We start from the raw sequence: 25,342 nt of genomic DNA, 5'->3' as shown, positions 1-25,342 counted from the left end.
CCAAGGGTGGAGAAGCTGCAAGTAATCAGCCCTGCAATAGATGCAGATTAGATGAGGATGGTCTTCTTGTACTCTGGCCACATCTGCAGGACCCTCCGCTCCTATAGCGTAAGGAGGTGTACAGTCAGCACGGATACATCTATGGGCGGTATTCAATGAGCCTGATTCGCCATGTTTTTATGGCGAATTTGTGCTGTTTGGCGAATTTTTGACTAAAATGGTGAATCACCCTATTCAAAGACCACATGGCGAATACATTTGAAGTTTTTTTTCGCCATGATTCACCGAGTAGCAATCGCTATCTTTTTATGGAGAAGTGGAATGTGAACTTTTAAAATAAAGTGTTTTGTTTTTTACATTTGGTGTCAAAAAATCAGGAATTTTATTCTGAGGAGGGGCATGCTACTTTTATTCATGTGCTGTAAGCACATGAATATATATTTAATTTTAAAAAATATATATATATTTTTTTTTTACACAGCAGCCAGCAGGGGGCGCCGGAGCCGAGCCGCTCATTACATATTCATATATTTACTGCACCCGATCGTTACGATCGGGTATAGTGAATATAGGTCCCCTGCTGGCACCCCCGGGGGGCAGCCTGTGCTGCCTGGCACCCGGGGAGCCCACCTAACCCCCACAAACGTTCTGGGCTAGGCAGAGAGACTTCCATCTCTCTGCCTGCCACCGTCCTCAGGCTCCCTGCGGCATACGCCGCAGGAGCTCATATTCGCCAGTCAGGGGCAGCGAGCCCCTGACATGTTGAATACCGGAGCCCGCCGGCTCCGGAACGTGGCGAATGTGCAGCGAATCCTTAAAAGTATTCGCTGCACCTCGCAGGTATTCTCATTGACTACCGCCCTATGTGTAATGCACACATGGTAAGAAAACGACCAGCTGCGCCCCTACATCACAGCCCATTGCAGGGATTATATATTCCTTTGGAAGCTATATACCAAACATCTGGTCGACTATTACTGTGATAACAATATCTAATAGAATAATGGCTGCAATATGTTCTGCACCCCAGTGGTCTGTTCCAGTAATACTTGACATATACCATCTGTAACTAAAAATTCATGCCTGTTTGGTATTTACATTAATAATATACAAAGCGTTCACAAGATTTAATAACGATGATCCCATTTCATGTAAATCAGCTCAGTGAAGTTATATTTGTGGTGTGTGTTTTTTCTGGTGTCTATGAAGAATTGATTTCTGTGTAAAACTTTTCCCGCACTCAAAGCATGAAAATGGTTTCTCACCTGTGTGACTTCTCTCATGTATAACAAGCTTTGATTTCTTTATAAAACATTTCTCACATTCAGAGCATGAATATGGTTTCTCACCTGTGTGACTTCGGTAATGTATAACAAGAGATGATTTCTCTGTAAAACAATTCCCACACACAGAGCATGAAAATGGCTTCTCACCTTTGTGAATTCTCTCATGTCTAACAAGATGGCATTTCCTCATAAAACACGCCCCACATTCAGAGCATGAAAATGGTTTCTCACCTGTGTGACTTCTCTCATGTATAACAAGCTTTGATTTGTGTGTAAAACATTTCTCACATTCAGAGCATGAAAATGGTTTCTCACCTGTGTGATTTCTCTCATGTATAACAAGGTTTGATTTGTGTGTAAAACATTTCTCACATTCAGAGCATGAAAATGGTTTATCACTTGTGCGATGCATCTGACCAAAAACCGAATCTATATTCTGTATAGAATACGTATCAAACTCAAAACTGGATGATATTGTATCATATTGATGATCTGTACTGTGTGTAGCAAGGTCTGATATATCAGGAGAACATTCCTCATGACTAGAGGGACTGTGCAATGTTGGGTGTGTATTAGGGATAATGGGGTTTTCGTCTGGAGAATCTTGTCTGATGTTCTGATCTTCTATTATAAAACCTGAAGACACAATGAGATCTTCCTCCGAGGTATTCCTGCTTGTGCGCCCATCTACTGAAAACAGATGAATGACAACAGACAGAATTGTTTACATTGAGAAACAAATGTTCATGGATGTTTTATTACTTATACTGAACATGTCTAATGCTGCGTACACACTGGGCAATATAGTGCTGGTCCATCAGAAAGGGGACTGGGAATCTGCACAGGTGTTATAGCACCTATATAAATACCCCAGATGAGACAGTATCCAAAGGCTATACAATATTCTCTCTGGGGGTGCAGCCAGAGACAATAGGCAGTATGGTCAATAAAGGAAAGAGAAGATTGCCTCGTTCTTGGTGCAGAGGTAAGTATCCATTTTTATTTTTTAATAAAATTTGATGTTTATTACACATCTTTAAAACAGTCTTAATATGTGAAATATTCTCGTACTGTATACAAACCGGTTAAACTGTGTGTCACTGCTTACAAATCACTGGTCAGGAATCGCGGTGAGTGCGCGTGTTACTTATATTTTTTATTACAATTTTATTGTGACTATGGGCCTTATTCTAGTTCACTCTTTGACAAAATCCTTCTTAGATGGACAAAACCATGTGCACTGCAGGTGGGGCAGATGTTACTTGTGCAGAGAGAATTAGATTTGGGTGGGGTTTTACTTCAAAGTCAGATCTATATTGCAGTGTAAAATTAAAGCAGTCAGTATTTACCCTGCACAGAAACAAAATAACTCACCCAAATCAAATTCTCTCTGCACATGTTACATCTGCCCCCCTGCAGTGCACATGGTTTTGTCCATCTGAGAAAGATTTTGTCAGAAAGAGTGAACTAGAATAAGGCCCATGGTTTTGTCCATCTAAGAGGAATTTTGTCAGAGTGAACTAGAATAAGGCCCATGGTTTTGTCCATCTTAAGGTGACCATACACGCTCCGATCCCGGCGTGCGTTCTGGGCTAAAATACCATCCATCACATTGCATTGCATGCCTTGTGCATGCGATGCGATGAAAAGCAAGTACAAAGAGAGGAGGGGGTACTTATAAATGAAAAGCTTAATCAAGGGGTACGGGAGAGAAAAAAGGTTGGGAACCACTGTCCTAAAGCATATGGGAGTCATTGCTTATGTCCACATCATACTTTTACACTGAGGCACTTTACACTGGATCATAATGTGAACATTTTAACCCATTTGCGACCTACATTTTTCAGTGGTACTCAGCCAGCATATGGCCTGCGTTCAAAGGATGGTGACTTTTTATTGCTCTTGAAGACCAGACAGGTCTTCAAGAGCAATAAAAATTCATAATACATACGCACTTATCTTTACCGCTCCGAGCACCAAACCCCACATGGGAACTTTGCTGTTGTGACGTGAGACCATGAGGTCTACATCAAAAAGGCCCCATCTGTCTACAAACAGCTGGAAGATCTTTGAATGAAGAGCCCACTCTCCCGTGTGAACGTTGTTCCTACGGAGGAACTCTCCCAATTCAGTACTCCTGGGAGGGATATTGTGGAGGTGTCCGGTTGATGTAGTTTGGCCAACTTCAGAATATGGGCCACTTCCCCCATCGCCACTGGACTGGGGGTTCCGACTTGGTGGTTGAGGTAGGACGCTACAGTGGCACGCTCTGATTGAATTTGTACAGAACTTCCATGTAGAATGTCTTTTGCCGACATGAATGCTCTGAAGATGGCAAGGAGCTCTAACAAGTTGATTGAGAAGGTGCTCTGCTCCTGAGTCCAGCACCTTTGAAAGGTATGCTGACCCCTCTCTGCTCCACAATCTCAGACTTGCATCTGTGGTGAACAGTACCCAGTTCAAAGTCCAGAATGTGCGACCCTTGTTCAGGTTCGACGGGCATAACCACCACAGCAGGGACACACAGAACGAAGCTGGGAGGACCACTGTCTGAACCATCATCAGGTGATTTTCTCTGTTCCATCTGGAAAGGATCAGGTGCTGCTGGGGCCGTGAGTAGAACTGGGGGTGTATTCGACCATACTGATGGTCAATACCATGGACCGTAGAACTTTCGTTGTCGAGTGAATAGACACTCGGGGTTGAATGTAATTGGGCGAGAGAATCAGAAAGTGAGAGATTTGTCGCAATATTGTCCGAAGGCAAGAAGATCCTTTGCACTCTGGAGTCCAGTAATGGCCCCAAATGCACCATCCACTGTGAGGGAGGCAGGAACGACTTTTTCCAACTGATCACCCAACTGCAATCTTGAAGAAAAGCAATGGTCGTCTGAAGGTGAAGTAGTAAGATCTCAATGAACTGAGCCAGAATAAGCAGGTCATCCAGGTAAGCCAATATCCAAATTCCTCGGCAGCTGAGCTGCCATAACCATTATAATTTTAGTGAAAACTCTCGGTGCCGTCGAAAGGCCAAATGGCAGAGCTTGGAATTTGTAATGGCTTGTATAATAGCAAACCAGAGAAAAATGTGATAATTCGGTGCTATAGGGACGTCCAATAGGCATCCTTGATGTCCAAGAAGGCTGAATAATTCCTAAGTTCCAAGGCCAAGACAATTGATCGGAGAGTTCCATGCGGAACCTGGGTGCATGGATAAACCTGTTCAGGGATTTGAGGTTGAGACTGGGGTGACGAGACCCTTTGGTTTTCAAAGGAATAGTAACCCTCGCTTTGTTTTGCTGAAGGGACAGGAAATAGGACCCCTGTAATGCCTCTGCTCGGACAGAATCTTACAGAAAGCATGTGCAAATGAAATGAGAACAGGGTCATTGGAAACTGATGGCGTACCCACAGAAGATTATGTCTTGACCCCATGCATCTGTGGTGAATTGGCCCCACAGATCCAAAGATTGAAGAAGTTGGCATCCCACTTTAAGAGCTCCCAAGTAGAGGCCCATACCTTCAGGCGGAGGGTTTGTTGTTAGACTTCTGAGGTGGACAGAAGTCTAACAACAAACCCTCCGAGGCTTGCCTGGGCTTGGACTTTGACCCCGTGCCTGAAGACTGCTGCATAGGAAAGGACTGTCCCTTTGACTTGCCGTGGGGATGGAAAGATCAAAAGGATGGCAGTGGTATAGTCGCTGGAGTAGAAGGCAAGAAAGCTGACTTGGTGACTACTAATGTGGCCACAATTACGTTCAACTCTGAGCCAAAGAAGAGCCCTCCTGCAAAAGGCAAGTCCTCTAGAACTTTCTTAGCATTGGTGTCTGCCTTTCAAAAACGCAACCACATGGTCCGGAGCTCCACTACCGACATAGCTGAAGCCTTCGATGCCAACTGTCCCACATCTAATGCTGCCTCCCAAGTAGGAGGCACTATGTTTACTGTCCATAATAAAAGATAGCTACTCTTCAGAAGCATTGGTGGACTCTAGAGTTTTCTCTAGAGCCTTTGCCCAGGTGTCAATAGCCATAACAACCAAGGCGGATGCTAGTGCTGATCTAATAACCGCTCAAGAGGAAAAAAACAGATTTGAGATCTGTCTCAAGATTTCGGTCAGTAATATTTTCGTAATGATGCTGATGGTAAACTACCTATACCGTCGGCATCATTACTAAAATAAAACTGGATGAAAGTACCAAGCAGGTGACTGGTGCGTCAACTTTGGGCATTCTGCTACCAGCATAGGATAAAAGGAGGAAAGTTTTTTGGGAACTTGGAACCTCCTACTTGGGGTAGCCCAAGCCTCCTGCATAAACAGTCTGCAATACGGGACAATACCGGAGTAAAATAAGCCACCAAATGTGGTTCTCTTAAATGGTATCTAACCGAACAGACACTGACTGGGCAGGGGGCCTACCATATGCTGTATTAACCCAGGGATGGCTGGCCTGCTCAGAAGCCCCCACAAATATGGGTGGCAGTAGTCCAGGGAAAGGTGTGGGGAGACCCCGGTGCTGCACACAGCTCCCTCCAGCCTTGCCTGACTTTCGCCAGAGCTCCAGCTATAGTCGGGGCGGCAGACTACCTACTGTCCAAGGATAGTAATTTAGGTATGATACTAGGCGCTCACCTTATTGGAGAGGTGCGGTTATGTGAAAAAATACAGAAATGAGTCAGATGTATACTTAAAATTATGATGTGGTTTATTAATGCTTAAAATATATATTGTAAAGCAAGTGTTCAAGTAGGAGTCCTGGTTAGCTCACAGGAATAGGCCAGCGAGGTATCACTCTGGCGAGACTTCCGGGTTTGCCGTCTCTCACAAGATTACGGCTTGCCGGGTCAGGCGCCTCACTGCTGTGCGCTCAAACTCCCGGCCAGGAGGAGGCTGGTTGTAGCTGGATCAGGGGTGCTGGGTGATTCAGAGATGAATGTGTGGTAAATGCCCAACGCGTTTCAGCCATGTGAGCCTTTATCCAGGATACCACTCCTGCTCCAAATGCAGCGAGTACTTCCCTACCCCAATCCCTGCCAAAACAGATGGTCCTGTGGTCTAAAGGGGTCCTCATAAAGGAAACCCTTAAGCCCCGCACTAAGGCCACACAGAGTGATTCCTCACTGGCCTATTCCTGTGAGCTAACCAGGACTCCTACTTGAACACTTGCTTTACATTTATATTTTAAGCATTAATAAACCACATTATAAAGGGATTTTTGTAAGAACTTACTGTTCGAATCCCTTTCTCTGATATGGTCCTGGTGACACAGCTCAACATTGGGATGTAGGAGGGTCCGTAGGAGCCAGGCACCTATCCTAAAGCTTTAGAGTGGTAGGCTCCTCCCTTCTGCATCCCAGACTCTTCAGTTCAATCTTTCAAAGCCACTGGAATACATTAACTCAGTACAAACGCCTGCACACATTATATGCACATTTTTCAAAATTAACTTTTAACCATATAACATGAAACATCATACACCTGGCATACTTATTGAGCGTAAGGGAGGGATCACTGTGTCACCAGGACCATGTCAGAGAAAGGGATTCGAACGGTAAGTTCTTACAAAAATCCCTTTTTCTCTTTCAATGGTCCTGGTGACACAGCTCAACATTGGGACGTTCCAGAGCCGGTCCTTTGGGTGGGTACGCTCAGGTCTGCAGCTCTCAGCACTGCTCGCCCGAATGATGCGTCCTCCGACGCGAACTCATGGAACCTATAGAATTTGGCAAAAGTATGAACAGATGACCAAGTGGCAGCCCTGCAAACCTGCTCAGCTGTTGCCCCATGTCGAACCGCCCAAGAGGTGGCAACCGACCTGGTGGTATGCGCATTAATCCTGGCCGGCACAGGCCTACCAACTTTAGTATATGCAAACGCTATAACAGAGCGCAACCACCTAGCAATGGTCTGCTTAGAAGCAGGCCAACCAATTTTGTGTATGTCATACAAAACTAGCAAAGTATCAGTCTTTCTGACACTCTTAACTCTGTCCACATAAACGCGCAATGCGCGCACAACATCCAAATTACTCAATTTGTCCCTTTTCCTTGAACCCTCTGGGGGTTGAAATAGAGGCAGAACTATCTCCTGATTTAGATGAAAAGCAGATACTACTTTTGGTAAAAATTGGGGTACTGTCCGAAGGACAGCCCTATCATCATGAAATATAAGGAAGGGAGACTTGCATGACAATGCTCCCAACTCCGATACTCTTTTTGCTGACGCCACTGCCAACAAAAATACCAGTTTCCATGTAAGGAATTTAAGGTCAGCCGACCTTAATGGTTCAAAAGGTGCCTTTTGAAGACACTCCAAAACCAGAGATAAATCCCATGGTGCTACTGGTTGCTTGTAGGGAGGTTTCAATCGGGACACCCCCTGCAGGAAGGTCTGTACTTCCGTTAATAATGCAATCCTTCTTTGGAAATAAATTGACAAGGCCGAGATCTGCACTTTGAGTGACTGAAGGCTTAACCCGGAGGAAAAGCCATCCTGCAAAAACTCCAACATTTTAGCCAATTTAAAGCGCGATGTGTGTGACTTCTGTCTTTCACACCATCGAATATAGGTCTTCCAGACCCTATAATAATTTGCAGAAGACACTGACTTTCTGGCTTTAATCATAGTGTTAACCACCGCCTCTAAGAACCCTTTATTCCTCAAAATGGCGGTTTCAACAGCCAGGCCGTCAAAATTAATCGAGCTGAATCCAGGTGGTTGAACGGTCCTTGTTTTAGAAGGTCTGACCTCAGAGGTAGACGCCACGAGTCCACAGACAATCTCTGAAGCCTCGAGTACCAGGACCTCCTTGGCCAATCTGGGGCCACTAAAATCACTGGAATTGCCTGGGCCTGTATCTTTTTCAACACTCTTGCCAGCATTGGAATTGGCGGAAAAACATAAAGCAGCTTCCCCTCCCAGCTTCTGCCAGTGGATCCCTCATCCTGGCATAAAACCTGAGAACCTGATGGTTGAACCTGGATGCCATCAGGTCCACATCCGGAGTACCCCACCTCAGTGTAATCTGGTGAAATATTTGTGGGTTCAGGCTCCATTCCCCTTCCATCAGCTCCTCCCTGCTCAGGAAGTCGGCCTCTATATTCTCCACTCCTGGTATGAATATTGCTGATAATGCTGGAATATTCTGTTCTGCCCACAAGAAGATTCGGGACACCTCCCACATAGCCAGCTTGCTGCGTGTGCCTCCCTGGTGATTCAGATATGCCACAGCTGTGGCGTTGTCAATCTGAATCCTTAAAGGGAGCCTCTGTAATCTTTCTCCCGCCAGAGAAATCACCTTCCACACAGCTCTCAATTCCAAGATGTTGATCGGCAAGGCAGACTCCTCTGAGGTCCACAAGCCTTGCAGATGCAGGTCTAAGACTACTGCCCCCCAGCCCCTGAGACTGGCTTCGGTAGTGACTACCAGCCAGCTCCAGGACTGCAGGAACCGACCCCACTGAAGTGAATCCACCTCCGTCCACCATTTCAGGGAGAATCGAGTTTCTGAAGACAATACTATTTATTCTGACTTCATGGTCTGAGTATTTCCTGACCAAGTTGTCAGAATGTTCCACTGGAACACTCGAGTGTGAAACCTGGCGAACTGCAATGTCTCGAAAGACGCCACCATCTTCCCCAGCAGCTTGAGGCACCTCCATACTGACGTGCTCTGAGACCCGAGGATCTCCTGGACCAAGGCAGCCAGATCCCTGGCCTTTGCCTCTGGTAGAAATACCCGATGTAGGTGGGTATCCAGAACAACTCCCAGGAATTGGAGTCTCTGTGACGGCACCAACTGAGACTTTTGTAAATTTAAGAGCCAGCCGTGAGCCTGCAAAAACCCGATGGCTTCTGCCAAGTGACTCTTCAACATGTCTGCTGACTCTGCTTTGAACAGCAGGTCGTCCAAATATGGAATCACCGTGATTCCCCTCAGTCGAAGCACAGCCGCCATTACAGACATTATCTTGGTGAATACCCTTGGCGCTGTGGCCAGGCCGAAGGGCAACGCCTGGAATTGCAAGTGTAGGTCTCCTATCGCAAACCTCAATAGAGCCTGATGTTCTGGGTGAATAGGTACATGAAGGTACGCGTCCTGGACATCCATGGATGCCAAAAATTCTCCCTGGTCCAGGCTTAACAGCACTGACCGTAGAGACTCCATTTTGAAATGGTCTACCCACAAATGGATATTTAACGACTTTAAATTGAGAATCGGTCTGAAAGACCCGTCTGGTTTGGGCACCAGAAACAGAGTGGAATAAAAGCCTTTTTTCCACTCCGCTCTGGGGACCGGGATCACCACACCCTTCTCTAAAAGAGAGTGAGCCGCTCCCAAAAGAGCTGTACGGAGCCGAGCCTCCTTTGGTAGTGGTGTGGGAATGAATCTTCTCGGAGGAAGACCTTTGAAGGGAATTCTGTAACCCTGGGATATAATGTCTAATACCCAGGAATCCCGGTCTAACAATGCCCATGCGTCCCTGAACTGTGACAGACGCCCCCCCACCTTGACCACCGCCGGGCTAATCCCCTGGTAGTCATGCGGCGGGTTTGTCCTCTCCTTTGGTGTTTGGTTTCTTATGAAAGAAACCGAATTTAGACTTTGGGGTCTTGCCCCTGGAGGACTGAAACTTTCCCCTAAAGGATTGTCCTCGAAAGGACGCACCTCCTCTAGGGGAGGGCCGAAAGAAAGACCTGAAAGCAGAAAACCTTGATGTCTGCTTGGCTGCAGGGGCTGGCAGGAAATACCGGATTATTACCTGGTAATGGGTTTTCCTCTACTCCGCCATGGCAGCCATCAAGAATGGGTATCTCCCTGCTGGGTAGTGCTTTGGAAAGGAAAAAAAGACCTCTGGCCCCTATAAGAAGGCTCCTCCTCCGAACACCAGTGTCTTATATTCTTCAGCTTTAAAACAAACGAACATCATTATTACACATCCCCCCCCCCTTTCCTGAGCGTTCACTCAAGGGAGGGAAATACCGCTGCCATGGCGGAGTAGAGGAAAACCCATTACCAGGTAATAATCCGGTATTTCCTCTGCCTCCGCCATGGCAGCCATCAAGAATGGGTCATGCCCAAGCAGTACTGTATTTCGTAGGGAGGGTATACTCACGTATAACTTAGGAACAGGCCACCGGCCCTATAATACATAACTCAATAGAACGTTTCCTCATGTTTCAGTTTACTGCTGCGCTCAGGATCTTCCTCCCAAACTTAGCATCAGCGGAAGACCAGACGTCTACTCTGTAATGCTGTGTAAACGTGTGCGCTGAGGCCCACCCTGCGGCTTTGCAAATTTCTGTCAGTGATGCAGATCCTTTCTCTGCCCATGACGACGCCACTGATCGCGTTGAGTGTGCTTTAAAACCTTCTGGTGGCTCCTGTTGTCTTATGACATATGCTTGTCGCACACAGCTTTTAATCCACCTTGATAAAGTCTGTTTAGAGGCTCTTTGCCCCCTTCTTTCTCCCTCTGACAGTATAAATAAATTGTCGACTTTACGGAATTCGGCCGTCCTTTGCTTGTAAATGGAGAGGGCTCTGACCAGGTCCAGACAGTGTAACCTGCTTTCTTTACTATTCGCCGGATTTGCGCAGAATGTGGGCAATATAATCTCCTGATTGATATGAAACTCTGACGCCACCTTTGGTACGAACATCGGGTTTGTCCTTAGGACTACTTTATCCGCATACATTTTAAAGTACGGCTCCTTTATCCACAATGCTTGGAGTTCCGATATTCTACGAGCTGAGGTCATGGCCACTAGGAATAACACTTTCCACGACAGAAGCTTTAAGGTTATTTCTTGTAGTGGCTCAAACGGAGATTCTGTTAGTACCCCCAGTACTAGATTCAGGTCCCACGAGGGTACCGGACTTCTTATCTTTGGTTTGATCCTCTTTACAGCCTGCATGAACCTTTGTACATATCTGTTCTTGGCTATGTCCCAATCCAGTATGCATGATATCGCTGAGACCTGTACTTTCAGAGTACTTGGGGAGAGGTTCATCCGTAACCCTTCTTGAAGAAAAGAAAGTATGGTGACCACACTGCGAGGATTCTTCTTATTCTCCTTCGCCCAATACGCATACTTCTTCCAAACCCTATAGTATATCTTCATGGTTACCGGCTTTCTTGCTTTCAGCAAGGTTTCCACTACTCCTTCACTGAACCCCTTCGCCTTCAGACCCCCGATTTCAGCAGCCAAGCCGTCAGTTTCCACGATTCCGGCTGCTCCTTGTATACCTCTCCTTGTACTAGTATGTCCTTGGTTGGAGGTAGTCTCCATGGATCGTCTATTGCCAACTTCTGGACTGTATTGAACCATGCTCTGCGAGGCCAATATGGCAGGATAGCTATTACTTCTATCTTTTCCCTCTGCAATTTCTTTAGTAATTTCTGGATCACTGGTATCGGGGGAAAAACATAAGCCCTCTCTATGTCCCAGGGCACCGACAGGGCGTCTACTTGTTCTGCCAACGGCTCCCAGAACCTGGCAAAAAATCTGGGTACTTTCCTGTTTCTTGCCGTCGCCATAAGGTCTACCTGTGGACGTCCCCATCTTTGCACCAGATTTTCGAACACCTCTTGGTTGAGGCCCCATTCTCCTGGCAGACACTCCACCCTGCTTAATTGGTCTGCCACCACGTTTTCCTTCCCTGCTAGGTAAACTGCCGTGATGCTCAGAACCCAGGTTTCCGCCCACTCGAACAGTCTGGCGGCCACTTCCATCAATGCTCTGCTTCGTGTGCCACCCTGTCGATTCACATAGGCCACTACCACCTGGTTGTCCGTCCTCACGATTAGTTCTGTATCTTGTAGTTGGTTTTGAAACCACCTGCAGGCTCTGACCACCGCCTCCATTTCCCGCAGATTGGAGTGAGCTTCTTTCCAGTCTTGTTGCCACTTTCCTTGGGCTACCTGATAATTGCAGGTTGCTCCCCAGCCTGTTTCGCTGGCGTCCGTGGTCAGCGTTACCTGTGGCTTTGTGCCAAAGTATCTTCCTGCTGTCAGCCTGCTTCCTGCTGCCCACCAGTCCAGGTCCTGCCTGGCCCTTGTCGACAGGATTATTTTTTGGGACAAATCTTTTGAATTTTTGTTCCACTGTAGAAGGAAACAGTTTTGCAGCTTTCTTGAATGGAATCTTGCCCAAGGAACCACCTCTATTGCTGATGCCATGAGGCCTAGCACTTCCATGTAATCTCGTGAGGATGCAACGCGTTTTCTTTTCAGGTTTTTTACTTGGTGAATTAGCTTTTTCCTTCTGACCTCTGTTAAGGAAATTTTTTGCTCCTTTGTATTTATCACTACTCCCAGGTATGTTATTTCTTGAGCCGGGATGAGTTGGCTCTTTTTGTAATTCACCAGCCATCCGTGCTCCAACAGACACTGCACCACTCTGTCCGTGTGCTCCTGGGCCTTCTCCTCGGAATCTGCGACTATTAGAATGTCGTCGAGGTAAGGAAATAATCTTATCCCGCTCTGCCTTAGTGCGGCTATCAACACAACTAGCACTTTGGAGAATGTTCTTGGGGATGTTGCCAGCCCAAATGGTAGGGCGTTGAACTGATAACTCTTGCCCATCAGCCTGAACCTCAGATATTTTCGATGGCTTATGCAAATTGGGACGTGTAAATAGGCGTCTTTGAGATCGATCGACGTCATGAAGTCTTTTTGACTTAAATCCAGTATTACTGACTTGATACTGTCCATTTTGAAGGATTTCACCTCTATGAACTGATTGAGTCGTCTCAGATCTAGTATGGTACGAAACCCTCCTGTTGCTTTTTTTACTACAAAAAAACGGGAAAAACATCCCCGAAACTCCTGCCCTTCTGGCACCACGCTGATTACTTCCTGTTCCAGCATCTCTTGCAAACTTGCCAATAAGGCTTTTCTCTCCTCCCTGTTCTTGGGAATTGGAGACTGAACAAAAAATTCTCCGGGAACTCTGTTGAACTCCACTTTGTACCCGGAGGATATTACTTCTTGGACCCACTTGTCTCCAGTGGTCCCGGACCAGACGCTTGCAAATTTCAGCAACCTGGCCCCTACTGTTTGTGACCTGACGTCACTGTGCCTCCTTTTTGGAGGAGAACTTATCTCTGTTCCTTTGGGCACGAAAATTGCCCCTTGATACCCAGGATCCCCTTCTATAGGGTCTCCCTGGTCTATAAGCCCGTGACTCTCTATAGTCCTGGGGCTGAAATCTCCCGAATTTGGCTGGAGGTACTCGTCTGCCTCCCTTATCTTGAGGAAGCCAAACCGACTTCCCTCCTGATATTTTAGCCACCAGCTCGTCCAATTGTTTGCCAAACAAATAGTCCCCTTGGAACGGCATGGACAGGAGTTTATTTTTGGACTGCGCGTCCGCCGCCCATGGTTTTAACCATAGCGCCCTTCTTGTTGCGGCCGTTGCTGCCCCTGCTCTGGCCGACAACCTTACCGCATCCATAGATGCCTCACAAATGAATTCTACTGCCAGTTGCACATCCTGCACAACCTTCAACAGTTCAGAAGTTGCGAGTTCATCTAAAATATCTCCCTCTAGTTGCTGACACCAGCCTCTTACTATCCTGGACGTCACAGCCATAGCTGACGCTGCTTTTAGAGAAGCCCCCGAAATTAGATGTTGTTTCCTTAGACCCAACTCAATCTTACGATCCATTGGATCTTTAAAGGCGTTGGCCTCTTCTAGTGGCAGTGTCGTTTTCTTTGACAGTCTCGCCACCGCTGCATCTATTTTCGGTGCTTCCTCCCATGAGAGTACCTGCGCCTTGTCAAAGGGGTACATCTTGTTAACCTTCCCCGGAATAGCCACTCTTTTATCCGGTTGCTTCCATTCCTCAGTTATTATGTCCCTCAGGGTTTGAGACAGGGGGAACGTTTTAGTTTTCTGCTTTTTATCTTTAAAAAGCATCTCCTGCAAGCTCACATCCTCCTGCTTGTCCTCAATATCCAATGCCTTATAAATCCGGACCAAAAGGTTGTCGACCATGTCGGCGTTAAAGTCTGATTCAGACCTATCCTGACCTGGATCCTCCTCCTCTTCATCATCCAAGTCCCCTCCAAGATTACTAGGGCCGGCCGACTGACCCGTTGTATCCTCAGTATACTCATTTAACACATAGCTTTTCCGCTTGCTGGGTGTCTTGCCTGTATCCTCCTTAGGTGCAAATGTATCAGCCAGGGCTGTTTTCAGCATTTGTACTAAGCTCGACATCTGAGCCGGGGAAAAAAGCTGAGAGGCCTTACAGCCTTCACATACAGTCCCTACATGTTTGTCCGGCAGCGTTTTGTCACATGCTGTACATTTGCTAAGCACTTTCTTCTGCTTGCTTTTCCCTTTATCCTTACTATGCTCCGACCTAAAAGATATCACCAGTCACTACAACTCCACACAACATTACACCATGTGGACACCCTACACCACATATAGCTCACCCCGTTTTCGCACCAGACTGCCTGTCTTCCTCCATTATGAGTAGTGCGCCTCTATAACAATACAGTCACGTCTATTAGAGCCGTTACAAGTCCAATCACCTTGCGATATGCAGCTTGCTGTAACTCACCTCCTTGCTGCAATATTCCCCCACGCCTGATCTGCCAATAGACGCCACCTTTCTCCTGCTACCGTCTCTTGGGGAAGCCAAAAACCGCACCTCAGATCAGCGTGGAACCAACGCCGGCTGCCCCTAAGACATGACGCGTACCGGAAGTCGCGCCCTAATGACGCGCCTCCTCTGTGTACACGCCGCGCGCACTACTCGGCGCCCGCCCTTAGCACAGAGCTGGGGCAGGGGAAGCGTGAGCCGACAACCACCGTGCCTGCCACCGTATACTTCCTCCTGGACGCCGCCGTATAGCTACCCCATGGGGCCCGCCTTCGGCATCACGGAGCTTACGCTCCTCTCTCCTCTGCATGAAGCCAAAGCAGCTGCAGGGAGCGACAGTCTCTATCTAAGGTGAGCTGGTGTCCACATGCTCTGCACTACCCGGAAAGGAAAAAAAGACACTGGTGTTCGGAGGAGGAGCCTTCTTATAGGGGCCAGAGGTCTTTTTTTCCTTTCCAAAGCACTACCCAGCAGGGAGATACCCATTCTTGATGGCTGCCATGGCGGAGGCAGAGGAAAGTACTTTTGCCACCTGTGGCCTGCTTAATAATCTCTTCTAGTTCAGAACCAAATAACAGCTTTCCTTTAAAAGCTAATGCCTCCAAGGCTTTCTTAGACTCATTATCTGCCTCCCAAGCCTTAAGCCAGAGCACTCTCCTGGCATTTACAGACACTGTGGAAACTCTGGCAGCCATTTTGAGAGCTTCCTCCTCAGCCTCCAGTACATACTCTGCAGCTGCTTTGAGCTTCTCCGCAAGCAATAACACACAAGGATCAGCATGTAAAATAGTGCACAGGTCATTGGCCCCCACAATCATGGCCTTAGAGACCCAGGCTGAAGCAATCAGAGGGCGTAGGGTGTATCCCACCCCTTCAAATATTGCCTTGAGGTTACCCTCCAGCTTTTTGTCTACGGGGTCCTTAAACGCTGCTCCCCCTTGCACTGGCAGCACAGTGGCTTTTGATAAGCGTGCCACAGAAGCATCTACCACTGGGACTTTCTCCCAGAGGTCTGCATGAGCCTCAGGCATGGGATATAAACTGAGAAATCTCTTTGGCATTTGCAGGCTTTTATCGGGCGTTTTCCAAGCCCCTTCCAATAAATCCTGTAAACCTTCATCTGCAGGGAAGGTAACAGCTGCCTTACGCTGCCATTTAAAAACACCTTTTGCAGGAGTTTTATCTTCCACAGACAAATTTAAAGCCTGTTTTACAGCAGTGATTAAATCCTCCACCCCTGCGGCAGAGGAATCCTCAGAATCATCACCCTGCTCCCAGGGAATGTCTGCATATGCTCCTTCCTCCTCATCAACCACCTGGGTCAGAGGCAAGGAGCCAGAGGACTGCTGAGATGATGACATAGGTCTCTGAGAATCTACCAAGACTTCACTCTGTCTGTCCAGCAATTGCACTAAAGCATTCACAGACCTGCCCAGGGCACTGGCCCACGCGGGTTCCAAATGCTCTACCCTCTGGGATTCACTCCCCATGGGTTTCACAGCAGCGCAAGCATTACACAAGCCCCCCTTGGCCATCTGCTCAGGGGCAAATTTCAGTGTACAAACACTGCACGCGCTCAATGTATCTGGGGCTCCCTCCCCCAAAACCACAGACTGATGCTCAGACATGATGTTCACAAAATAACACAGTCACAGCGCAAAATGTACAGGCGTTTACACAGAGCCAATGTACTCAGTCACTTAGCTGTCTGTAGTCTTCAGAATGGGGAATACAATGCCCAGGAAATCCAATCACTCTGTCAGGATCTGTCAGCCAGCTCAGCTCCGCTGCAAGCGTTCCGAATGGCGCCAAAACAGAGTGAGGGAAGAGACCAAGTCCCTGCTGCTGCGGGGTCCGTGACTTCTGGCGCCAACCACCCCGTCAGCCGCTCCCTTAGTAGGATCTCCTAGTTCCAGTATCTCCCCCTCAGCTGGGGACCACTTGGAACATGCCTGTAACACACTGCTGTCCTCTCATACAGGAGCTCAGTGTGTAAGCTCCGCGGAAAATGGCCGCCGCCATCACGGAGCGCCTGTCCCCCATGATCCCCACCTAGCTTGAAGCCGGTTTCAGAGCGCTCCGGAGCCCAGGCAACTTCTTAAAAGAAGCTGTAAGCGCTGCACAGGGAGGCCCGACAGCGTCTCCTCTGTGCACAGCGAGCTGACAGGACGCGCTTCTGTCAGCTCCTGCTGCGCTAGCAGAGTAAGGATTCACTAATGAGAATCCTCACACTGTGCCTACCTAGCTAAAGTGAAAAGTTAATAAAATAATAAAAAACCCTAACTAACTCTAATCCTTCGGCTGCTCCCGCAGCCCTTTAGAATAGCACCCACTCCAGTGGGCACCTAACACGAACTGAAGAGTCTGGGATGCAGAAGGGAGGAGCCTACCACTCTAAAGCTTTAGGATAGGTGCCTGGCTCCTACGGACCCTCCTACATCCCAATGTTGAGCTGCAACGATTAAACGAGCAGCAGAAGGTACTTTGGCCATCTGATTTACTTCCTTCATTAACGGAGTCTCTCCCCGATTCTCATCCACCATCCTCTAAACTATGATGGTTGGAAAGCAGAAATTGGGTGAGATATAGACACCTGCGATCTGAAATTATCTTTCCTACTTTACCTCTCCTCTTTTACAAACTAATATTACTGTTTGTTAGACACTCTAAGTCCCTACCAAAGGAAAACTTATCCTCTCTCACTCCTAAAGTCGGCTGGATCCTAATACGGCCTACACACATGCCGATATTAAGGCATTTTCTAAGCGATTTTTCTTAGTTTGGCAAAGTCGCTTAGCAAATGACCTCACATCGGTGTATGTGTGGGGGCTGTATCGGCAGCCGTGCGCGTCCCCGCGCGTCTTTATCGCTGGCCGAGATTGATGGACAGTGTCCATCAATCTCGGCATCGGCAGTGTTCTCCCACAGGAGAACACTGGCGCTGTCTGCTCGCTTAGCACACAGAGCTGACAGCTCGCTCTGTGTGTGGGCTGTCAGCTCTGTGTGCTATGCTATAGCGGCGCAGCACAGCCCGACCTAGCATAGCTAGGTAGCCCTGCACACATCGGCATGTGTGTAGGGCCCATTACACTGCAATACTCAGCAGAGTAACAGTGGATGGTCGGTCCGACCAAACGAGCAGCAGAAGGTACTGTGGCCACTCCACTTTTTTCATTTGCGAAAAATTGAAGCAAGGACTCATAAGGCTGTTCTGTGACTAACCTTTATTCACAGACCGTGACATAATTATGAGTTGCAGTGCATATTTTAACTTTAATTGTGTATCTAAATTGTATGTAATCTAATCGTATATCTTGTGTTGATTACCTATCTATATTAAAACGTGAATATTAAAAGTTAAATTTTAAATAGTATCACCATTTCGATAGCCATTTACCACATTCTCTGGTAATAATAGGTATTCTATACGCATGTACATGCACTGAGTGCCCCCACAAAGAGTCCAGTATAACATATCAGGGTGCGGGATGTAAGGGAGGTGGACCGGAGCATCCTGGGACTAAGCAGTTTAACCGTTTGGTGCCCCGATCAACCTACCACCTCCACCCCAATGTGAATTGTGTGGACCCATTACAATTCTATATGTACATATGGCAAATGTGACTGTTACACAGATCAAGTGTGGTCTGTATATAATACAAAGTGATCACCAAGCAGACTGCATAGACCCAGCCACGGAGACATTCAGACTGAGGGAGTAACATTACCCCAGCTTACACATTGCCCAGCTAGTACTATGGGACAGGAACCCACATAAGCCAGTGACACTGTGCAGCCAGTCACTTCTCTCTCACACACAGTATACACGTGGCAGCACAGTAGCTGTGGGCTACACTGGCAGCATGTCCTGGTCACTGGTTACCACTACTCCAGCGGGAGTAGAATAGGGGCTGATGGCTCCTGATGTATGAGATGCACCAGAGAGTGCGGGAGGAGACTGGTCAGATCTCTGGGCTGGTAACACACAGTGACATGATGTAAGGGGAGAGCAGGAGTATATTAGGGGCTGATGGCTCCTGATGTAATAGATACACCAGAGAGTGTGGGGAGGAGACTGGTCAGATCTCTGGGCTTGTAACACAGTGACATGATGTGAGGGGAGAGCAGGAGTATAATAGGGGCTGATGGCTCCTGATGTATGAGATACAGCAGAGAGTGTGAGGAGGAGCCTGGTCAGATCTCTGGGCTGGTAACACAGTGACATGATGTGAGGGGAGAGCAGGAGTATATAAGGGGCTGATGGCTCTGGACTCCCCCACTTAAAATATGCATTGTCTTCATTGGTTTAGTCTGACAGAGGAGGGTGTAGGATAAGAGAAAGCTGTATTAGTAGAATAAGGAAAATATGTAGTAAGTGATAATCCCTCACCTGTGCTAATATCTGTAGGGATTTCCTCCTCCTTCCACTGCTGATTACCCGTCATATATGTATATTCTGTCTCCTTATCTTTTTCCTTATCGGACACAGAAGACTCTTCTATCTTCAGATCAGTCCCATTTATCTCTTCTCCATCTGTATTTTCTGCCTTAATGACAGTCACATATATCTCTTCTCCATTTGTATCTTCTGCCTTAATGTCAGTCACGTCCATCTCTTCTCCAGTAATTTCTTCTTCCTTAATATCAGACAAAGCTTCACATTGAACCTATAAAAATATAGTAATGTCTGATGTTATTGTCCCACTCCCAGCATTTACCTCTCCAGTCACATTCCCCTGTGTATAATGGCCCATTCCAAGCAGTCACCTCCCCGGTCACATCCCCTGCGGTGTTACTGTATAATGTCCCATTCCCAGCAGTCACTTCTCCGGTCACATCCCCCGCGTGTTACTGTATAATGTCCCATTCCCAGCAGTCACCTCCCCGGTGTTACTGTATAATATCCCGTTCCCAGCAGTCACCTCTCCAGTCAGCAGCTGGATGATCTTGTTGGTGAGTTCCAGGATCTTCAGCTCATTGTCTCTCCTATGTATCAGCGAGTGAGTTGGAGGCAGCATGATGGGGCTCTGGGTCCTGCTCAATCCTCCTGACACACAAGGATGGCTACTGGGTGTCTCATGCTCTACGGATGTCTTCTTCACTACTATGTAACCCTGCGTATTGGAAAATACACTATCATTGAATGCACTGTAAGTAATGGCCATCTATGATTACAATAAGTGATGTCACTGCGACTCTCCCAAAATCCACCAGTCAGGTCACTGTAGCATTACTATATCAGTGATACCACTGACACTCTCAGATCTCCTGACCTCCCCAATCACGTCCCTGTATTATTACTATAGATATAAGTGATGTCACAGTGACACTCCCAGAACCCCTGACCTCCCCAGTCACGTCCCTGTATTACTACTATAGATATAGGTGATGTCACAGTGACACTGCCAGATCCCCTCACCTCCCCAGTCACGTCCCTGTATTATTACTATAGATATAAGTGATGTCACAGTGACACTCCCAGATCCCCTCACCTCCCCAGTCACGTCCCTGTAATATTACTATAGATATAAGTGATGTCACAGTGACGCTCCCAGATCCCCTCACCGCCCCAGTCATGTCCCTGTATTATTACTATAGATATAAGTGATGTCACAGTGACACTCCCAGATCCCCTCACCTCCCCAGTCACGTCCCTGTATTATTACTATAGATATAAGTGATGTCACAGTGACACTCCCAGATCCCCTCACCTCCCCAGTCACGTCCCTGTATTATTACTATAGATAAAAGTGGTCACAGTGACAATCCCAGGTCCCCTCACCTCCCCAGTCAGCTGGTAAATGATCTCCAGAGTGAGATTTAGTATCCTCTTAGTCATGGGACTCTGGTCCTTGTCCATCCTCGGGGAATCAGTGATGGGTCTCATCCTCAGTACTCTGTTGTCTAGGCGTAAATATAATCATTACAATAAACATCACACATGTAACATATTAGGTAATGGTAAAGGAAATCCACATAGAGGCACAACAGCAGCCTCTTATGTTTTCACACAGATAGATAGATAGAACAATGGGTACATTTATTTATTGGTTATTTACAGTTTCTTATATAGGACAGCATATTCCGTTTCTTTATATCACTTTACAAAGAGATATAAGTCGGTGTAGTCAGTTTGTATGTGATAACCCGTTTTCACTGCAGCCAAATTCCCAGGTCTAGCACATCGGCCCGGGAATTTGCCTTTTAACACAGGATTTTTGGCACCCGGGAAGTTGCCTTGCAGTGAGAATGGGGGTCCAGCGCGGCAGCCCCCGGCATTTTAATGCGGGGTAAAAACTGTGTCTTTCTCACCCGCTGTGAGAACACGGCATAAGTAGAAGTATTTTATATTGAATGCGGTAATAAACAGGCAACCAATGGAGGGACTGGCAGAGCGGATCAGTAGATGACGAACGTCTAGCCAGGAAGATCAGCCTCGCAGCTGCATTCAAAATGGATTTTAGTGGTGAGAGTATTATAGTATTAGTGCTTTAGGAAATAATAGCGCTACAATGTTCATTGTAGTTAATATTTGTCTCAAAAGAAAGATTATAGGACACCAAAGGCCGCTCCCCCTCTATAACTGAACACCACAGGCCACTCCTCCTGTATAACAAGGTGCTCCCCCTGTATAACAGGACACCACAGGCCGCTCCCCCTCTATAACTGAACACCACAGGCTACTCCTCCTGTATAACAGGACCCCGTAGCATGCTCCCCCCTGTATCACAGGACGCCACAGGCCGCTCCCCCCTGTATAACAGGACGCCACAGGCCGCTCCCCCCTGTATAACAGGACGCCACAGGCCGCTCCCCCCTGTATAACAGGACGCCACAGGCCGCTCCCCCCTGTATAACAGGACGCCACAGGCCGCTCCCCCCTGTATAACAGGACGCCACAGGCCGCTCCCCCCTGTATAACAGGACGCCACAGGCCGCTCCCCCCTGTATAACAGGACGCCACAGGCCGCTCCCCCCTGTATAACAGGACGCCACAGGCCGCTCCCCCCTGTATAACAGGACGCCACAGGCCGCTCCCCCCTGTATAACAGGTCGCTCCCCCCTGTATAACAGGACGCTCCCCCTGTATAACAGCATACCTCCCAACTTCTGACCTGTAAAAGGGGGCGGGGCGTGTGCAAATGAGGTTGCGGCTTATGCTAATTAGCCGTGTCCTCATTTTCATACGAGAATAGACGCTGTGCGCATGCGCACAGTATCTATTCTACTAGATTGGGGGGTCTCCCAACTGCCACCCCCCGCAGCGGGACAATGCCTGCCGCGGGTGGGACAGCGGGACAGGACCCGAAAATCGGGACTGTCCCGCTGTAATCGTGACAGTTGGGAGGTATGTAACAGGACGCCACAGGACACTACCCCATGAATAACAGGATGCCACAGGACACTCCCCCCTGTATAACAGGACACCACAGGCCGCTCCCCCCTGTATAAGAGGACACCACAGGCCGCTCCCTCTATATAACAGGACACCACAGGCTGCTCCCCCTGTATAATAACACCAGGACAGCACAATACCATCACCTGCTGCCAGATACAGCAACGTCTTCTCTCGGTCTCATGTAATTTAATCACCGTGGCTGCTGGAAGTGAGAGGCCTCAGGTAAGATTATCAGCGCTGCCCCAGCAAGGAGGAGGCGAGATTCTGGCTGCTGCCACTAAACACGGGAATAATTGGTCTTCGGGAAAATGGCCGCCGCTCCCTCAGACAGGGGACACTTGTTATGGATCTATACTACTACGTACATACCGCACGGAATCTATAATCTACGGTGACCTCGCATCACATAACTCTCTGTGCATTCATACAAGACAATTACCGCTTCTACCATTCCGGCAGTGATGTCCCAGTGTCCTCATACAGCGGCGGCCATTTTCTTGTGCTTTTTACGTAGCTCCCAGACTCCCTCGCGGGCGGCTGTAGCCAAAGTGTATTTCCTGTGTGGGGCAGAGTGGGAGGATCTGTGTTACCAGGGAAACGTTCCTTCCTGGTGCGCATGGCAGGCAGGAGGGAGAGTGCTGCAGCTGGCACCAGGTAACCCCAGGTATTATACTGCTAGTAACAGCATAGTAGTGATTGCTGGGTGTGAGTCATAAGGGCACTTACAGGGGAGCTGCTGTTCTACTCACACAGGCTGCAGTATAATACCAGGTGTGTGCTATCACTGGGACCAGGGAGAGGCAGCTGAGTCCTCCCAGCCCTAGCTGTGGTGCTGCAAGGCAGAGACTGGTGTGCATGCTGGGGCTTGTAGTTCTTGTACACTGGTGTCCCTGTATGTTACACTGTGACAGACTGCACTATGGGGGATCTCTGTATGTTACACTGTGACACGCTGCACTATGGGGGGATCCCTGTATGTTACACTGTGATACGCTGCACTATGGGGGGATCCCTGTATGTTACACTGTGATACGCTGCACTATGGGGGGATCCCTGTATGTTACACTGTGACACGCTGCACTATGGGGGGATCCCTGTATGTTACACGGTGACACGCTGCACTATGGGGGGATCCCTGTATGTGACACGCTGCACTATGGGGGGATCCCTGTATGTTACACTGTGACAGGCTGCACTATGGGGGGATCCCTGTATGTTACACTGTGACACGCTGCGCTATGGGGGGATCCCTGTATGTTACACTGTGACACGCTGCACTATGGGGGGATCCCTGTATGTTACACTGTGACACGCTGCACTATGGGGGGATCCCTGTATGTTACACTGTGACATGCTGCACTATGGGGGGATCCCTGTATGTTACACTGTGACATGCTGCACTATGGGGGGATCCCTGTATGTTACACTGTGACATGCTGCACTATGGGGGGATCCCTGTATGTTACACTGTGACACGCTGCACTATGGGGGGATCCCTGTATGTTGCACTATGGGGGGGGGGGTACCTGTATGTTACACTGTGACACGCTGCACTATGGGGGGATCCCTGTATGTTACACTGTGACACGCTGCACTATGGGGGGATCCCTGTATGTTACACTGTGACACGCTGCACTATGGGGGGATCCCTGTATGTTACACTGTGACATGCTGCAATATGGGGGGATCCCTGTATGTTACACTGTGACACGCTGCACTATGGGGGGATCCCTGTATGTTGCACTATGGGGGGGATCCCTGTATGTTACACTGTGACACGCTGCACTATGGGGGGATCCCTGTATGTTACACTGTGACATGCTGCACTATGGGGGGATCCCTGTATGTTACACTGTGACATGCTGCACTATGGGGGGATCCCTGTATGTTACACTGTGACATGCTGCACTATGGGGGAATCCCTGTATGTTACACTGTGACACGCTGCACTATGGGGGGATTCCTGTATGTTACACTGTGACACGCTGCGCTATGGGGGGGGTACCTGTATGTTACACTGTGACACGCTGCGCTATGGGGGGGTACCTGTATGTTACACTGTGACACGCTGCGCTATGGGGGGGTACCTGTATGTTACACTGTGACACGCTGCACTATGGGGGGATCCCTGTATGTTACACTGTGACACGCTGCACTATGGGGGGATCCCTGTATGTTACACTGTGACACGCTGCACTATGGGGGGATCCCTGTATGTTACACTGTGACACGCTGCACTATGGGGGGATCCCTGTATGTTACACTGTGACACGCTGCACTATGGGGGGATCCCTGTATGTTACACTGTGACATGCTGCACTATGGGGGGATCCCTGTATGTTACACTGTGACATGCTGCACTATGGGGGGATCCCTGTATGTTACACTGTGACATGCTGCACTATGGGGGGATCCCTGTATGTTACACTGTGACACGCTGCACTATGGGGGGATCCCTGTATGTTGCACTATGGGGGGGGGTACCTGTATGTTACACTGTGACACGCTGCACTATGGGGGGATCCCTGTATGTTACACTGTGACACGCTGCACTATGGGGGGATCCCTGTATGTTACACTGTGACACGCTGCACTATGGGGGGATCCCTGTATGTTACACTGTGACATGCTGCACTATGGGGGGATCCCTGTATGTTACACTGTGACATGCTGCACTATGGGGGGATCCCTGTATGTTACACTGTGACATGCTGCACTATGGGGGGATCCCTGTATGTTACACTGTGACACGCTGCACTATGGGGGGATCCCTGTATGTTGCACTATGGGGGGGATCCCTGTATGTTACACTGTGACACGCTGCACTATGGGGGGATCCCTGTATGTTACACTGTGACACGCTGCACTATGGGGGGATCCCTGTATGTTACACTGTGACATGATTGCACTATGAGGGGGGGATCCCTGTATGTTACACTGTGACAGGCTGCACTATGGGAGGGATCCCTGTATGTTACACTGTGACACGCTGCACTATGGGAGGGATCCCTGTATGTTACACTGTGACACGCTGCACTA

General features: G+C 48.2%; 1 protein-coding gene and 1 long non-coding RNA gene across 6 annotated transcripts in view; one reads left to right on the top strand and one right to left on the bottom strand.

Annotated features, from left to right (window-relative positions):
- The window catches only part of LOC146007529 (uncharacterized), a 43,764-nt gene that overhangs the window by 489 nt on the left and 17,933 nt on the right, over window positions 1-25,342 (top strand). The window lies entirely within an intron of this gene.
- LOC146007520 (uncharacterized) lies at window positions 861-22,830 on the bottom strand. Of its 5 annotated transcripts, none has more exons than XM_083145944.1 (5): window positions 22,447-22,830; window positions 20,687-20,808; window positions 19,827-20,018; window positions 19,295-19,571; window positions 861-1,976 (listed from the first exon to the last, which is right to left on the bottom strand). In XM_083145944.1, exons 2-5 carry the CDS (start codon window positions 20,789-20,791, stop codon window positions 1,171-1,173), a joined length of 1,380 nt encoding a protein of 459 aa, XP_083002070.1. In that variant the 5' UTR covers window positions 20,792-20,808; window positions 22,447-22,830; the 3' UTR covers window positions 861-1,170. The 5 variants fall into 5 exon arrangements, with proteins under 5 accessions (XP_083002070.1, XP_083002072.1, XP_083002073.1 ...); XM_083145946.1 differs by having other exon boundaries at window positions 861-1,973; XM_083145947.1 differs by having other exon boundaries at window positions 19,295-19,541.

The sequence above is a fragment of the Crinia signifera genome, chromosome 6 (assembly GCF_055691185.1).
Source record: "Crinia signifera chromosome 6, ASM5569118v1, whole genome shotgun sequence".
In the NCBI taxonomy this organism is placed as follows: Eukaryota; Metazoa; Chordata; class Amphibia; order Anura; family Myobatrachidae; genus Crinia; species Crinia signifera.
Note: the sequence above shows the minus strand (reverse complement) of the source record. Positions and strands in the feature narration are given on the sequence as shown.